At 42.2% G+C, this 17,442-nt stretch overlaps 4 protein-coding genes across 4 annotated transcripts; all 4 read left to right on the forward strand.

The window, feature by feature from the left end:
• Positions 1 to 3,170: 3,170 nt before the first annotated feature.
• Positions 3,171 to 4,026, forward strand: LOC103564085 (keratin-associated protein 2-1-like). Its single transcript, XM_008539637.2, has one exon. The coding sequence runs from the start codon at positions 3,255 to 3,257 to the stop codon at positions 3,639 to 3,641; it is 387 nt and encodes a 128-aa protein (XP_008537859.2). The 5' UTR covers positions 3,171 to 3,254; the 3' UTR covers positions 3,642 to 4,026.
• Positions 4,027 to 7,274: 3,248 nt separating this feature from the next.
• LOC139074047 (keratin-associated protein 2-1) lies at positions 7,275 to 7,986 on the forward strand. Its single transcript, XM_070562006.1, has one exon. The coding sequence runs from the start codon at positions 7,347 to 7,349 to the stop codon at positions 7,731 to 7,733; it is 387 nt and encodes a 128-aa protein (XP_070418107.1). The 5' UTR covers positions 7,275 to 7,346; the 3' UTR covers positions 7,734 to 7,986.
• A 1,111-nt stretch (positions 7,987 to 9,097) lies between these two features.
• Positions 9,098 to 13,840, forward strand: LOC103564081 (keratin-associated protein 2-1-like). The gene has a single exon (XM_070562005.1). The coding sequence runs from the start codon at positions 13,195 to 13,197 to the stop codon at positions 13,579 to 13,581; it is 387 nt and encodes a 128-aa protein (XP_070418106.1). The 5' UTR covers positions 9,098 to 13,194; the 3' UTR covers positions 13,582 to 13,840.
• A 2,770-nt stretch (positions 13,841 to 16,610) lies between these two features.
• Positions 16,611 to 17,410, forward strand: LOC103564086 (keratin-associated protein 1-4-like). The gene has a single exon (XM_008539638.2). It carries the CDS (start codon positions 16,678 to 16,680, stop codon positions 17,104 to 17,106), a length of 429 nt encoding a protein of 142 aa, XP_008537860.2. The 5' UTR covers positions 16,611 to 16,677; the 3' UTR covers positions 17,107 to 17,410.
• Positions 17,411 to 17,442: the final 32 nt, after the last annotated feature.

Below are 17,442 nucleotides of genomic sequence, written 5' to 3' on the forward strand. Positions count from 1 at the left end.
ACCCAGGACCATTTATTTCTATTCCTTGTTGCACATTGGAGCATCACTGTATAAAATAGGCTCGAAAGATGTGCTATGTATTACATATCATGTCATTGAGAGTGGGAAAGGATTCAGCGGAAGGTGGTTGTTTTATTTCCCCAGGATAGTCCACATTTCCTGCAGAAACAGATTTCCTGATAGATATAATAAAGAAGACAAAAGAATTCATCATCGCATCGAGGCTGTCTCAGAATGAAAGGGCTCTTCAAAAGTTGATCTTCGAGTCCATAGGAAAGAGTCTAGATCAGAGGATTTATGATAGAGGTTTAGCATCAAGAGCGAAGAAGAGCTGGGGCTAATATATGCATCTGATAGACTTTTCCTTTCACCATGAACCAGCCAAAGGGATAATCAACTCAAAGCTGTAAGAGACTCCAAAAGATTACCTGGCTTAGTGCTCCCTGGTGTTAGGCAGATGGAGATCTAAGCCACTTAGAAGAGAGATTTATATTTTAAATTCCAGAAATAAATCCCACCAGCTCCCTGATCATCTAGAGTTTTCCTGTCCTTTTCAATTGAAATATTTTCTCTTTTCAATCAATGATGATATCCATCTCTTCTGTCTTCCACGTTGGTACGGATTTTATGATAAACCTGGCCTGTAAAGAACACCAGGCACGAAGACTTTTCCCATTTTACAGATGAGAGAACTGGGGCTGGCAGGGCGTTGGTGTTTGCTCTAAGCTACATGATTGCTAGGTGGTGGAGGAGGGGTCTGAATCCTGCCTTGTCTTCCCCATCCTCCTCCTGCCCTCTCTCCCTCAATCTTCCCCGTCCCCATCTCTGACTCTTGTGATTGGAGGATATTTTAAAGATCATCTTGGAGAACAGGGAATGTGTATACTGTTTTCAGAATTTTAAAATTTTCCTAACATCCAGTGGCCGCCAAACTAATTCCTAACAAAACACAACTCATAAAACTATTAAGATGAAGGCATGTTTCACCAAAACAAAAAGTCATCAACACTACATTCTTTTTCCACCCAACCACAAAAATCCCTTCGTTTATCACCACCATGGTGAACAATTGCTTGCTCCCACTCTGGTGATTATGATCCTGAAGGATGTCTGGAATTCCAATAATGTGACTGAAAAAGCCCGCATGGTAAAGACCAGGGACACATCTCTTGTCCAACAAGCTTAGGTCCATCAGTGTGCCACAGCAGGAAAGACCACACAGCATAGGACCACAGGGCATCTCACGACATGAAGGAGAAGAAAAGGTTTTTATAGGATTTTGAGGATTGGTGGAGTTTAGGTAAAATTACATGAAATGGTTTCTGATAGGCTCAAAGCAGAACGAGGCTTTGCACAAAAGAGTTAACATCAGGACTGGGCTGTGAAAAGGACTTATGGTCCTCTTTCTTTGGAAACTACATAGTTAAAATAAATGCAGAATGTCATGTCTGAACATCTCTTATCTGAAACTCTACCTCTGGGTTGGATATTGAGGTTGCTTCTCTGTGTTAAGGTGACTAAGATCCTGTCCAGGCGATAGTGGCATGTTCCCTTCTTACTGACATGATTTCAAACGGCAAAGATTCTAACAGTCTATGAGTTTATAATACAAGATTCTTAGTACCATGTCCTTGAGTTAGTTAACAAAAGCAGTGAGTTTACAGACGTATTCCTATTGCTAACATTTGGATCTCTGTATATGTTCTAAGCCAAATAACAATATGGAAACCATAAATCAAGCAAGTTCTTATTTTATTTCACTAGATGGCATCGAATTTTTGATAACTACTACTCCATGTTCATGATTCTGAAGTGACTCAAAATTGGAAAAAGACCAGGGGTCACTCATCCGTGTTTATACTCAACAGAAAACCTGCAGTATTGGCAAAGCTCTGCCACTCTTTTATCTGGACAACCTGGAGAAGTCATTTCACAAATCTGGCCTTCCCAAAACTGTGATGGATTATGATGGGTCACAAATTCAAAGGCCTTCAAGGATCAGAGCTATGGTGGACCACAGAGTGTACAAAAAATGACCACACCAAACAAAACACACTTTGGAGACAAATTTGGTCTGAGGGCCATCAGCAATACTTGGACAATGTTATTTTTAACCTACCTTCCAACTATAAATTCATTTTCTATACCCACACTTTTATGAGCTGTGGGTGAAAAAGACAAAGCTATTTTATCAGCCATCAGTTCATTAATTCCTCTTGTCTCTTTCAGAAGCTCACCTTCACATTTCGTATGCAATCAAAACCCTCAGCCAATAAACCAAAGCTACTCCTACAGAAAGATAATTGACTCTTTTATAAGTATTTTCAACGTTTTGAAGAAACTCAATACAAGTGCTTGTGTCACACCTAGAAAGCAAGAAATACTCCAATTTCAATTTTATTTCTAAGACTATGCTCAGGGAGGGGCATGAAAAAGGTACAATATGAATAAAATCCTCATTTAGTTTGCCCTTATTATCCCATGCAAAGTTCTTCCCCTTTAATTGCTTTCCCTGCCTTTGTCTTGCCTTCCTAAAATTTGTAGTTACTGTGTGATAAGAAACTATAGTATAGCACTGCTTACATAGTAAGCATCTCATAAGTTACTATGAGTTATCAGCCAACTCAGGTTTCTAAACAATATCCCTTTATCGGCTGGGTGTTTATTTCCATATAAATAATAAGTTTATGTGAAGCAATATGTTGTTTTACAGACGCACTGGGCTGTTCTTTCCACAGCAGAATTGGTACACATCTCCTTTTATATGCCATTTTGGTTTTTTGGAAATTCTTGCTTCATCTCAAGGTCAATCAGAAACCAGGCCCATAACCTCATGAACATTAGAGTCTCACGCTTAATCATGGATGGTGAACAAGAGGAAAGTGTGACAATGGCGACACTGGATTCTTCAAACTTCAACTTGTCACACGACGCGGTTAGGAAGGATTGGCTACTCAATGAGTAATGTTTCTGATGATACAAATCATCAAGTATTCATTTCAAGGGAAAAAGCAGACACAAAGAAAGGAAAGCATCCTTCAGTGATGTTGGAATTGTTGCCTCAGCAAGTGAATCCAGCACTCTAAGTTCTCATTACAATGGCCAAACACAACTCCGGGAAGTGACCACGTGTCCTGGGGGTCATCAGCATCCACCAGGGTATATAAAGGGCCCAGAGCAGGAGGAAGACATTCACACCTGAGAACACTCAACTCCTCTCACCAGCCCAACCCAGCCCAGACCCAGACACCACCATGACAGGCTCCTGCTGTGGCTCCACCTTCTCCTCCCTGAGCCTTGGGAGAGGCTGCTGCCAGCCCTGCTTCCGCCGCAACCCCTGCTGCTGCCGCCCCGTGTCCTGCCAGACCACCGTGTGCCGGCCCGTGACCTGCGTGCCCCGCTACACGTGCTCCATCTGCAAGCCCTGCCGCCGCCCCATCTGCTGTGACCCCTGCTCCCTGCAGGAGGGCTGCTGCCGCCCCATCAGCTGCTGCTCCACGTCCTGCACGGCCGTGGTCTGCCGGCCCTGCTGCTGGGCCTCCACCCGCTGCCGGCCCATCTCTGTGCAGTCCCCCTGCTGCCGGCCCCGCTTCTGCCAGCCGGCCCCCTGCCGCACTGTCTGCAGGACCTCCCGCTGCTGAGCAGCAGGAAACATTCCCAGGTGTTCAGAACCGTGTGCAAACTCTTCCCATTCCTGATGGATCAGATGAAAGACACTACGTTTGCAACCTAACTGCTCTTCAATAACTAACTCAACAGTAACTGTCTATCCGTTTTCCCACAATTACGCAGCTAATCCTGGCCCTCTTTGACAATCTTTAGAAAAATTCCTGCTTTCATCATTTGAAGTCCTGGCTTGAAAAAATGAGCAAACAAAGATCAAAGTTCCTCTTGAATGGAGCTCTATCCCCCGACTCATCATCACCTCTCTACTATTTCAAGATGAGATATATCTCCAGAACAATATTGCATTTATGCTTGGTTTTTGCATAGTAAAATAATAAAATTTTATTTCTGGGAAGCAAATGCGTTTCTCTTTGTTGTTTGTTAATCTTCAAAAGCTTATTTTAGCTTAAGTTATGGTATGCAGAATCAGAAGAATCAAAGGAAGAAGGATTTTCGAAGGACAATTTTTCTATCTTTAGGAACAATTCAGGCGCAAGGTCTATAATTAGCAATTCAAATAATTCAGACCGTCTTATGCGAAGCACCTTCATATTTCAAGTCACATGTTTTGTGGCGATGCTGGGGAAATGGAGAGAATACAGCAGGTCTCTCTGGTCATGAACTTGACTCACGAATCATCCACACACATGTGATAAGGTGGAGGAAGCCTAAGTCTGAGCCCCGTTTGTTCCCTGATTTAGGAAACTATGCAGAGATGAACATCATTCGGTCCCCAGGAATTCCTACCCACTGAATACCTCTGCTGGAAGAGCCACTGTCCCATCTCTTCCACGGCTCCCTCCAGCACCACTAAGGCCAGTTCTGATTCCAGTGGAGTCACTGCTGTTGAGAGGAGAGGCAGAAGCGTAGCTAGCTTGGTTGGAACCATTCTAATTTAGAACTCCAAGCAATTTTACCATTAAAACAATGCCAATGTAGTTAAAATAGTGATAACGTTAACCACACTAGATATGTTTTTGTTGTTGTTAAACACTTTTAGGCTGGGTCGGGAAACTAACCACTATTGTTTCCTGGAGAAATATATATGCAGTTCCTAACATCCAATCTAAAAGAGATTTTGGAATGTGCTGCTTATATGCTTGGGCATCTCTACCTGTCCAGGGAGACGAGTCAGGCAATTAAGCATTGTGAAGGCCTGGATCTTGATTGACTTTGTTCACTACTGGATTCCCACTGTTCCGCACAGTATGTGGCACATAGCATATAATCAGAAATTATTTGTTGAATGGTTGAGTAAGTTCCAAGGGTTTGGAAGAGAGAAAGACTTCATCCCACCCTAGCTCTCTTATCCTGCTGGACATGTGCATTCTTATAATAAAACAATAAACAATCTCATGAAGAAAGTGTTTTTTTTTGAAATACGGTAAAAGTTTCTCAAGAAGTAGCTCATTATATTAAAAATTTTAGCATTGTCAGTATGTGCACAGTGGAATTTTCTCTTTATTAAGGATTTGATAGTTTACCAAGGGATGGGCTCACAAGTCCAATTTCTTTCTACATACTCTTGATCACTATTTTTTAAATTCTCTAACTACATCTGTTTTCCTTCATCCCAGAATCTTCCTTGTTAGCCTTCTAGAGACTTCCTCATCTTGCAATATTTTCTCAGATGTAGAGTGCTTTATTTTCTCCCAAGCTCATCATTGTTATTGGATCCTGTTTGTTTCCACAGTAACACCATGCCCTGGTCAGCCACAGTGGCTGGTGCAGGTCGGCGTAAGCGGCAAGGGACTGGGCAAGTAGAACCATCAAGAAGAAGACTGAATATACAACTATGCACTGGGGCTTGGGGGAGGGAAAAAGAAGAGGAAGACTGGCAACAGATGTTAGCTCAGGGCCAATCTTTCCTACCAAAAAAAAAGAAGAAGAAGAAGCCTTAAACTGAAGCCTTCAACCACAGACGTAGAACAGACTTCGTTGTAAAGCAAAAGGTCGGAACCAAGCAAATTCAGGGGCAGAAGCTCCAAAATGGGGAAGTGCCATGATTTTCCTACAGACCCTGACAGTTTGAAACCATTGAAAATCACAACCGGTTCTATAAGCAGGAATGAGCTCAAGCATAGTCCATGGGGAGACACTGGAGCAAGTGACTCTGGGGTTTGGGCGAGGTAGACCTGAAGACCGCCTCTGACTGCATCACTGCCTGGCGGTTTTGTGATGCGGGCAGACTGAGCCTCCCTCTAGATGGCGGCTTTGTTCATAGTGCCCCGGGACCGCACAACTGTGTCCAGCTTTGACGCCGTCTCCTTCAGGCGTGCTTTGGAATTTGAGAAGACGGTGTGGGAGATAATTCCTCCAATTCCTGAGGATTTGGGTAAGACACAGAATCCCTTCAGGTGACTGTAAAAATCAGCCATTTCAGTAATAAAATAAGTAAAATCCCTGTTTTAAAATTAAATTCACTGTTAAAATTCCTAAATAAAACAGACATTACTTAATGACAGGGAATGTAGAACCCACAATTCCTTTCTTCAACTTCTCGGGCTTACAAATATTATTCCCACAGAAGGTTTTAGAATCAGCGTTGGCTCCAACATTACTAGGTGTATGACCTTAGGCAAGTTACTTATCTGGTTCCTTATGTGTAAAATGAGGAATATAATAATACCTACCTCATAGGATTATTATGAAGAATGAATTAATACATTTATTTCTTTTAGCATAGTGCTTGGAACATAGTTAGAACTCAATGATACTGGCTATCAGGAGGATTATAAATAATGAAATTCACCTTGGTTTGGAAAGATATGACTATGGAAATCAATGAGCACGTACCAAAGCCAAAAAAAAGCTGAACTCGTAGAATACTGGTTCCCGTAGGCTGGGGTATGGGGGCAAGGGGAGACAATTTTTTAAAAGTACAATGGTGGTTGCCAGGGACTGGAGAAAGGGGGTCATGGAGAGTTACTGTTTGATGGGGACAGAGTTTCAGTTTTGCAAGATGAAAGAGTTCTGGAGATGGATGGTGCTGACGTTGCACAACAATATGTGTATTTAATGCCACTGAACTCTGCACACAAAAATGGCTAAGATAGTAAATTTACCAAAATAAAAAAATTGGAAAAAACCCCACAAACACTGATGATAGAGGCCTACCAAGATGCATTCCCGTAGCTCCAAAAAGTGGACTGGAAAATTCTTCTTTGACTGACAAACCGTGACTTTTGCAATATCCCTGTAGTACTGTTCTGACCTCGTTTGGCCCAGGAGGCTCAGCAGTAGAAAAGGACACTCCCGCCTTGGGGAATTCACCTCCACTCTAAGCAACCCAAAGAGATTGACAGTGGCTCTGTGCCATCAAGACATCAACTGGCAAAAGCATCCCTGAATTATCAAGATAATTGGAGGCTTTGAGGTTAGGGTCGTTAAGTTCTTATTTGAAATATAAATAGCAAAATATAATGAGTTTCTACTAAATGAGGAAAGCACAGTCTTTTATGAGTATCTGAGCACCTCAAAAAAAATGTCTAGAGAACTTACTAACCTGCCAATGCTATTTCAAAAAGAATAAACAAACAGGAGGAAATGACCATGTGTCCTGGGGGTCATCAGCACCCTGCCAGGGTATATAAAGGGCCCAGAGCAGGAGGAAGACATTCACACCTGAGAACACTCAACTACTCTCACCAGCCCAACCCAGCCCAGACCCAGACACCACCATGACAGGCTCCTGCTGTGGCTCCACCTTCTCCTCCCTGAGCCTTGGGAGAGGCTGCTGCCAGCCCTGCTTCCGCCGCGACCCCTGCTGCTGCCGCCCCGTGTCCTGCCAGACCACCGTGTGCCGGCCCGTGACCTGCGTGCCCCGCTACACGCGCTCCATCTGCGAGCCCTGCCGCCGCCCCATCTGCTGTGACCCCTGCTCCCTGCAGGAGGGCTGCTGCCGCCCCATCAGCTGCTGCCCCACGTCCTGCACGGCCGTGGTCTGCCGGCCCTGCTGCTGGGCCTCCACCTGCTGCCAGCCCATCTCTGTGCAGTCCCCCTGCTGCCGGCCCCGCTTCTGCCAGCCAGCCCCCTGCCGCACTGTCTGCAGGACCTCCCGCTGCTGAGCAGGGCATCATCACTAAGGGTCCCCCAGTACATGGCCGGGTCCATTCTGATGTCACTCAGCACTTCTTGGCAGAATGACATGCATTTTCTTGAAAAGCCCATTCCTCACCTCTTCAAACAGCTCAAGTAGGCACTGAAAACATCTTTTCAGACTAACTACTGATGAAGAGTACCTGTCCTCTCAAGACCCCTGTGTAACTCTTATATCATGTTGTCTGTTTCCTAATAAACTTAGTACTCCCAGCATAAAAATCATGGTCTTTGTGATATTCCTTTTGGTAGCTTCTGTGACTCTGTTTTGTCCAGAGATATTCAAAGCAAAATAGAGAATAATCTTCTTAAATCGTTCTCTGAAATAACCTAAGTCTGGGTGGTTTCCTTATTATCCTTCTAAATGGCATTTATAGGGCACAGTAGCTGAGTGAGGAAGATGGGCATGGCTATATCTTCATTGTGTATACAGAGTCACTTGTGCCCACAATCCAGACACACGGCAAACATCTGAGAAACGTCCTTCAGCAATGACCAGTTAGGAGGCTGCATCTGGGTGGACACATATTCTGAGTCGGAGGGTTTGTTCACTGAATCGACACCTGTTCACACATCACAGAAAGCCCAGATGTTAGAGATGGAAGGAACCTTGGGTAACGTCTGACCATCCACCTGTTTTTGAAGTTGAAGAGCAATGAGTAATGGAAGATTAAATAAGTTACTCACTAATAGAATTATAATGGAATTATAACCACTGATGCTCAGGAAGGACCCAGGAGAATGCAAACCTCCTGACACGGAGCCTTTAGGTCAAACACTCCCTCCTAGTGTGGGAGGAAACACATTTCTCCGCCCGGAGTGACTGTGTTCTTTTGGCTTTTGTGCCCAAGTCTAACTGCTGCTTCGGATAATGCTCGCCCTTCTACGCATTATAGATCCGATCATTATTTAGAACGTTATTCACAAAGTCGACACATGTGGACATCAGATCACACTGACTCTTGAGGGCTGCTTATCTTTACGCTCAGGAATTGAGAACAGATGGCTCGCTCCAGTAAAGTAATCAATCACTGTCAATTTACACATGATTATTGAACTTCTGCGAGGAATAAGGCATTTAGTTGACCACCCTGAGGGAATATAAAGGAATAAGAGAGGCCTTCTGCTTCAAAGATGTTATAATTTACTTAGGGAGATGAGGCATAAATAAGAAAAAAGTCAAATAGTATATAATTTAAGCAATATAATTGTAGAAGAAATGCCGAAAATAGTTGAAGATTGTAAACCTATTAGGAAACATCATGCAATTGTTCTGTCATATATTTAAGTAAAAAATAAGTAAGCTATAAAATAAAATATTAAATTATTTTGTGAGGAAAAATGTGTTCTGTGTGTCTATCTATGTTTACGCCTAAAAAAATATCTAGAACATTATGCAATAAAATCTAACTGGGGATAATATTCATTTTATTCTTTATATTTTTCTTAATTACATAATTTCTTAAGTGAATGTATATTTTATTTTTTAAATGTGCTGTCTAAAATCTACATCTATTTTGGGAAAAATATTTAAACCTTTCTCATGATTATGCACTGCTCTTAAAAACCTGCCCATGAAAGTCTAAATGGATTTAAAGCAGATAAAGTAGACAGCAGCTGTCTGTACTCCTAAAGAAGTCCTTTATTATATATAGAAGAGTGCACCATTATATTAAACTTAGTGGACTTCTCTGATATCTTTAAAATGTGATCAAATTATTAAGCATTGAATTCATATCTTAACATTTTAGGATCATCTCAATTGCATAAAATTAGGTGAAAATTAAGAACTTTAAAAAATTGCTAGCTATTTCAGATTATATGTACAATTGTTTTCTCCATTTTTATAGGGAATTGAGAATACAACAAGACAATATTTTTCACATTAAAATTTGTTCATAATGTTATTGTTCAACAGTAGCGTTAAATAAAGCCCTAGCATTTGTTATGCAAAGTATGTGGCCCATCACCAGTAGGAGTCTGTCTAAATCAGCTTCAAAACTTTTTTAAGGGATGTTTTTCTCAGACTTCACTCTGTGTCGCATGGGCTGTGGGTTCGCAGCATGGTTTGTGTCACTATCCACAATTGTGACCCATCTTTTTGTTGGTTCTACAACAATAGCCTGACTCCCCTCTACAGAGACTGGTGATCCAAAAGAAGGGGCTCTGTATCTTCCTTCTGGGTATTTTTATTTTATTTCATGCTATTAATGAGACTCCCCACTGAATAATCTTTTATAATATGTGGTGACTGAGGAAAGGACTTGTTAATTGCCATCTGAAATATGTTCATCTTGGTTCCAAATTCAAAATTTAGAGTTTATAAGGCATCAGCATAACATGACCTTTTAAAATATGTTTATTCACTTAACAGATGCAAAACACTTACTAAGTGCCAGGCACCGTTTAGTGCTTGACAAATATTAGCTCATCTAATTTTCATAACAACCTAGCTATGTACTATTACTACATCCCACGGCTCAGAGACACACAGCCAGTAAGTGGTAAAATTTCCAATAAGTGTTTCAGGATAAGTGGCATCAGAAAATAGTGTATGACTTGCCGCCAGTGTCAAATCACAGAGCTCTGTGCCATGTATTACTGAAGCATGAGCCATATTTTCTCTGCCTGGAAACGAAGTTTGCCTGTGGGGTGAGGATGAGTGTTTTAGACTGAATAAACACTAGAAGAGCTTACTGAGGGACTTGTGGACACTCTGTCTTCGTGAATCTTTATAAAGGAGACAGAAAAATCTCTTTGGAGTGACTTTGGATCAGAAGTGTTTGGAGCAGAGAAATGAGACTAGTTAACTTGAGTTTTATGCATCTTCCAAAGAGGCTTCCCTTGCACAAACGTGCTCATCATGAACACCTCCAAGCAACGTGAAAAACTGATTGTGAGACAATGTGCCTTGAAAAGAGCAAAACACAAGCAACGAAAGCAAAAATCAACAAGTGGGATGACACCAAAGTAGATGGCTCCTGCACAGCAAAGGAAACAATCAACAAAATGAAAAGGCAACCTACATAACCAGAGAAAATATTTGCAAACTATATATCTGATAAAGGGTTAAATCCAAAATATATAAAGAACTCATACAACTCAACAGCAAAACAAACAAGCAATCCAATTTAAAAATGGGCAGAGGACTTGAAAAGACATTTTTCCAAAGAAGACATACAGATGGCCAATAAGTACATGAAAAGGTGCTCAACATCACTAATAAGAAGGGAAATGTAAATCAAAACCACAATGAGATATCACCTCACATCTGTTAGAATGGCTGTTATCAAAAAGACAAGAGATAATAAATACTGACAAGGGTGTAGAGAAAAGTGATCCCAGGTGGACTGTTGGTGGGAATTTAAATTGGTACAACTACTATGGAAAATGGTTCGGAGATCCCTCCAAAAGATTAAAAATAGAACTACCATATGATCCAGTCATGTCACTTCCGGGTATATATCCTAAGGAGATGAAATCACTGTCTCGAAGAGCTATCTGCACTCCCAGGTTCAGAAGAGCATTATTCTTAATAACCAAGACATAGAAACAACTTAAATGTCTAACAACAGATGAATGGATATACACACACACACACACACACACACACACACACACACACACATACGGAGGGATCTTAAGGGCATTATACTAAGTGAAATATCAGACAGAGGAAGACATATATTGTATGATCTCACTTACGTGTGGAATCAAAAACATCAAACTCATAGAAACAGATAGTTGAATGATGGTTGCCAGGGGCTGAGGGGTGGGGGAAATGAGGGGATGCTGGTCAAAGAATACAAACTTTCAGTTATAAGATGAATAAATTCTGGAGATCCAATGCACAGCATGGTGACTATAATTAACAATGCTGTACTGCATATGTGGAAGTGGCTGTGAGAGTAGAGCATTAATGTTCTCACCACAACAACAACAACAAAATGACAATTAAGTAAGGTGAAGGATCTCTTCACTAACCTTATTGTGGTGAATATTTTGCAATATATACTGTATCAAATCATCACAATGTACACCTTAAACTTACACAATGTTATATGTCAATTATATCTCAATAAAGCCGGGAGAAAAAAGGAGCAGAATATACAACTTTTTATCTGGGTTCTTGTTACTGCTTTGAAATGATCACATGTGTCCATGGACAAGAGAAAGAATGTGACGTGTAAGACAGTGAAAGATCTTCAGTGCTGAGACTCTGCTTGACTTCTCCCTCCTCTGTTTCCCCAGTTGTGACTAGACATGCAGTCAATTTATGTTCGTTTTAAAGTTTTGAAATTACATTTGAAATTCCATTTGGGGAGCTTCAGCTCCTGGGGCCCGAGGCACACTCTTTTGAATAATGGGAATGATCCTAAAGTGATCCAAAACTCCATCCGGTGAATAATAGGAAAGGTAAAGCTGAAAAGTAATGAGACTGTTTTCCCCATGCAATTCCTCACCTGCCTCTGGCGATACTTCCTGAAGATTCAGGCCCATCACACTCTGGCAGCGCCATCGCAGAACAGCTGTGTGGCCTCTTACAGCACCTCCCCTGAATGGTGTATTGTATATGTTTGCCATGTTGGTTGGAAAAACTTCCATCTTGTCACTTCAAAGTCATAGCACTCATGTCAAGGTACATTAAGAAAAAGCGTTTCATTACATGATTCTTCACCACATGCATAAGAAAGGCAAGTCTAAAAATGCCACGTCTCAGAGATAAAATCAGCATTCTGTAACCAGAAGGACCCGAGTTGCGCACAACCTGAACTGGAAAAAAGGAAAAAATGCATGGCAGTCTTGTATGTTTTATTCCAATACTCACCTGGTTTACAGAAATAGGCTTTTCCTTTCCTATTCAAGTACATGAGCTGTGATCCTATTCAAGGCATATACACTCCATTACATCAAGAGATATGTACAAGCATTCACATGGAATCTACATGGCAGGACATGTTAACACCTGTCTGATTCACGCGTAGGCTTTTCACGGGATCTCTTGGGAGTCAAGGATAGGACCTAGTCAATGTTCTAGAAAACCCTGTATGTTTAATTTCTTTTAAATGTTCCAGTTCCTTTAGGACCATCTTGTCCGGGATTACCCAGGTGCTATCTACTCAAAAGAAGCATCAAGAGCTGCCATCACCTCAAATGGCTGTGGGTGCTTAGACACTGATGAGGAACAGCATGAGCACATCCATACTTAGAGACGCAACAAGAGTCCTTTAATGAAGTCATGACTATGGTATGAGCAATACAACCATCAATCATAACAAAATTCTACTTAATTGGCCTAAAGATAAACAAGAGGGATCATCATCACCCTGCCAGGGTATATAAAGGGCCCAGAGCAGGAGGAAGACATTCACACCTGAGAACACTCAACTCCTCTCACCAGCCCAACCCAGCCCAGACCCAGACACCACCATGACAGGCTCCTGCTGTGGCTCCACCTTCTCCTCCCTGAGCCTTGGGAGAGGCTGCTGCCAGCCCTGCTTCCGCCGCGACCCCTGCTGCTGCCGCCCCGTGTCCTGCCAGACCACCGTGTGCCGGCCCGTGACCTGTGTGCCCCGCTACACGCGCTCCATCTGCGAGCCCTGCCGCCGCCCCATCTGCTGTGACCCCTGCTCCCTGCAGGAGGGCTGCTGCCGCCCCATCAGCTGCTGCCCCACGTCCTGCACGGCCGTGGTCTGCCGGCCCTGCTGCTGGGCCTCCACCTGCTGCCGGCCCATCTCTGTGCAGTCCCCCTGCTGCCGGCCCCGCTTCTGCCAGCCGGCCCCCTGCCGCACTGTCTGCAGGACCTCCCGCTGCTGAGCAGGGCACTGGCTGCCTGCGGCAAGCAATCAACCTTCTGGAAAAGTCATACTCCCATTTCTCTACCTAACAAACCTCCTGCCCTGAGCCATCAAGACTCCAAGTCAACTAGGAGTTGGATGGAGATCCAGACTCATCTATTAAGGCTTGGGCTGTTCTCAAGTCTTTGTTAACAGTAGAAACTTCCTTCTTTTCATCTTAGACCTTGTCTTGTGGCATCTTTGTTTTCTAATAAACTTCCCTTCTTTGGCCTAGCAAACACAGATTTGGTTTTACTTATTCATTCTAACATTTTCATTAAATTTAAACATAACAAAATGTACCAACTGCCTACCGTCTGCAAGTCACAGACTGTATGGTATACAACAGAAGTTAAAATTGACTTAAAAATTTTCCCCTCTTCAAGAAACTTCTAGGGAGGTGAATGAAATTCACAATGACTCAACTGAAAATTAGAATATGAAGAAAAGTACAACACACTATGGTGTCGACAGAGAAGTCATTATTGACTAGGGAGACCAAGAAAGATTGGAAAGGAAGCTAGCATTTTAGATGGGTTAAGATTTTGGGGTCTGCAGGGAAGATGCCACCCTCAACAATGGAAACGTTGTATAGAAGGAAGGGTTGTTCAGAGGATAGTTTGGTGGGAGCACCGGATATTTATAGAGTAATAGTGAAAGGTAAATTTGGAAAATTTGTGTGCTTTGAATACTAGCCAAAGGAGTATGCCCTTAATTCTCGACGCACTAAGGAGCTCTTGAAAGTCTTGGGGCAAGGGAATGCCCTGACAGGAGTTGGGCATTGGAATGATTCCTGCGGTAGCTGCTTATAAAAACAGAAGTTCAAAGGCTAGATGTGTAAGGACTATACAGAAATGAATCAAGAGGCCATTGCCCTGGTCCAAGTGATACATAACAAAAACTGAACTAGGATGATGGCCGTCGAATGGAGAAGACACGAAGAGTATGGCAGACATAGAAACCCAGAAGGAACATTAACTCATCTGAATGTGGGAGACAAAAAACAATTAGGAATCAAATGTGACATTGTAATTCTAGGGGAAACTCTTCCGGACAGAACAGACTTAAAAGAATTTTAACATATTTATGCTTATTTCCTGTGTGTTTAAAATCCCTACTCCGTAGTGTGCCGTGCCTACCACTATTTCTATTCTTAAGCTATTATAAAATATTTTTTTTAAAACAGGAGACAGAGAGTTTTACTAACTCTAATCGATCCTGGAAAGCAGCACAGTATCAAGTAAAATGAAGTGATCCAGGACTGAGGGGTAGAAGTTTGGGATCCAGCTCTTCCAGCTGTGTACCAGCTGTGTACGTGGAGCAAGTCACTGACCTCTCGAAAATGCAGCCTCTGCTAGACTTAATCGTATTCTAGCATCAGCTGATGCTAAGATGAAATTAGAAGTTGTCTGCAGCACGACATCAATGTTCCACTTTAGAGCTTTGACGGGAATGGTTCTGTGTTTGACTCTTTTCCTTGATTAATTCTTTGTATCAAGACTATGCTGATTTGTGCACTAGAGCGAGACATGAGGTGGGAAGACTGAATGTTGCCTTCTGTAGAACCCTTTAGTGCTCCATGCATAATAGGATTTAGTAAACACGTGCTGTTTATAATAAGAATGATGTCAGTTTCTACACCTATAAAATTAAATGGTTGGACAAGATGATTTATTAAGTTTTTGATCTCCAATATTTGATGATTCTATCTAACCACCTTTCATCTTCATACCTACAGTCATGGTTACCTTGTGACATGAACATCTTTAGTGATACTTGCATGAATCACATTCTAATGTAATTCTATCACTGTACAAATCAATACCTCCACCTCATAAAATCTAACTATGTGCTTCTATCCATGGTTGGCAGGGAGGAATAAACTTACCACAAGCATAATGATGTATTCTTTTGGCCATCACTTTTTTTTTTAACCTCCCTCCATGTAGCCCTAAACTTCCAATGGAAAATCACATTCTTTCTTTTAGGAACCACCAGGAATTGTTTCAATTTTTATTTTGCTGAAATTTATCTTAATCCCTTTGCACTTAGACCTACTGAACGACATTTGATCATCTATTTCCTAACCCGCCTCCCAAGCACCGTGATCCAGGAAAAGTATTTCCTACCTCCTACTTTTTCTTTTATTCGTTCCTTTTATAAATTTGATTGTCATACTCTTTGGTCTAACATCTTTTCATAGGATATAATGTGTAGTTACATAAAATGACATAAACTGAAAATGAATCCAACTTTTGAGAAATAAATACTGTCTAGATAATCCATAAAGCAGTGACTTTTCTTTCATAGAGAAGTATAAATTACACTTAAAATTTTTTGTGATTTTTTTCCTAATTACTGGACATACATTTTAACCTTTCTTTTAAATATGTGCTAACAAAATAGCCACAGTAAATTGGGATGAAACAGGGTTTGCTCCATATATCCTCCTGAGTGATAAATGTTTCTTCAAGTCTGAATGTGTGAAGCTCAGGAGAGATCTTGAAACTGGATCGATCCAATTTCTGGAAAGATCTATGAAATTCTATGAATATGGAGTTTATCAGAGTTTCTATCTGGCTGGCTGTGGAGACTATACTCTCATTGATCTAAAAAATGTAAAGATAGCCTTACATGAACGATGGTCAATGGTTAAGAATGTTCTTCTGGAGACTTGAGTTTTGGTGACTATGACCCCAAAATTGCGTTGTCTAACGAGTGAGAGTCACCTTGTCAGGTGATGTGATCATATGTGCAGAATGGAGGCTGAGACTTGAGGGGAAATTACAGTGCTGTTTGGAAACAAAGCATCAACACTTCTACCAAGAACGAACACATTTGGTGAGTATTAGCTGAGCAACAAGGAAAAATCAATTTGGAGATATCTTTAAAATAACTCAGTATTTGAACAATCAGTGAGACCTGGAAAAGCCTGTTTAAAGAGTAATAAGATAAAAATGCTGTCCGTGACAAACATAGGAAATGGCCAAGGCCTATAAAAGGCCCCAGCAGAACAAGCAGTCCCAACTCAGAAACTCCTGCAAGCAACCCAACTCTCAACCCAGCTCCTGACACCATGGCCTGCTGCTCCACCAGCTTCTGTGGATTTCCCAGCTGCTCCATCAGTGGGACCTGTGACTCCAGCTGCTGCCAGCCAAGCTCCTGCCAGACCAGCTGCTGCCAACCAAGCTCCTGCCAGACCAGCTGTGGCATCGGTGGTGGCATTGGCGGTGGCATCAGTGGTGGCCAAGAGGGCGGCTACGGAGCTGTGAGCGCCCGCACCAGGTGGTGCCGCCCTGACTGCCGTGTGGAGGGCACCTCCCTGCCTCCCTGCTGCGTGGTGAGCTGCACCCCCCCATCCTGCTGCCAGCTGCACCATGCCCAGGCCTCCTGCTGCCGCCCATCCTACTGTGGACAGTCCTGCTGCCGCCCAGCCTGCTGCTGCCAGCCCACCCGCTGTGAGCCCATCTGCTGTGAGCCCATCTGCTGTGAGCCCACCTGTTGAAAACATCCTTCTGATGGGAATGCTGAGAAAATGGCGCTTCAAAACTAACCACAATGGAGTCCCAATAAACTGAGCCCCCAAACCTATAACCCAGTTTGCAACCTCTTGTTACATGGCTACATAATTTCCCTAAGAGGTAAATTAATTTGTAATGGAAGACAAAAGTATTTCATAGACCCAGATATCAAGAGAAGTCCTACAATGTGAAAAGGATGTGGAATACTTTACTATAAATATCGTCTGAAATATTTCAACAGCTCGTTGGGTTTAGATTTAATAAAATTTGTCATTCTTCAGTGATGAAGTCGTTGTTGGAGGTTTCTTTTCTTTGAAATT

This window comes from Equus przewalskii, chromosome 10 (genome assembly GCF_037783145.1).
Source record: "Equus przewalskii isolate Varuska chromosome 10, EquPr2, whole genome shotgun sequence".
Lineage (NCBI taxonomy): Eukaryota > Metazoa > Chordata > Mammalia > Perissodactyla > Equidae > Equus > Equus przewalskii.

Coding starts and splice junctions, on each gene's coding strand:
- LOC103564085 (XM_008539637.2), top strand. CDS start 3,255: ATGACAGGCTCCTGCTGTGGCTCCACCTTCTCCTCCCTGAGCCTTGGG.
- LOC139074047 (XM_070562006.1), top strand. CDS start 7,347: ATGACAGGCTCCTGCTGTGGCTCCACCTTCTCCTCCCTGAGCCTTGGG.
- LOC103564081 (XM_070562005.1), top strand. CDS start 13,195: ATGACAGGCTCCTGCTGTGGCTCCACCTTCTCCTCCCTGAGCCTTGGG.
- LOC103564086 (XM_008539638.2), top strand. CDS start 16,678: ATGGCCTGCTGCTCCACCAGCTTCTGTGGATTTCCCAGCTGCTCCATC.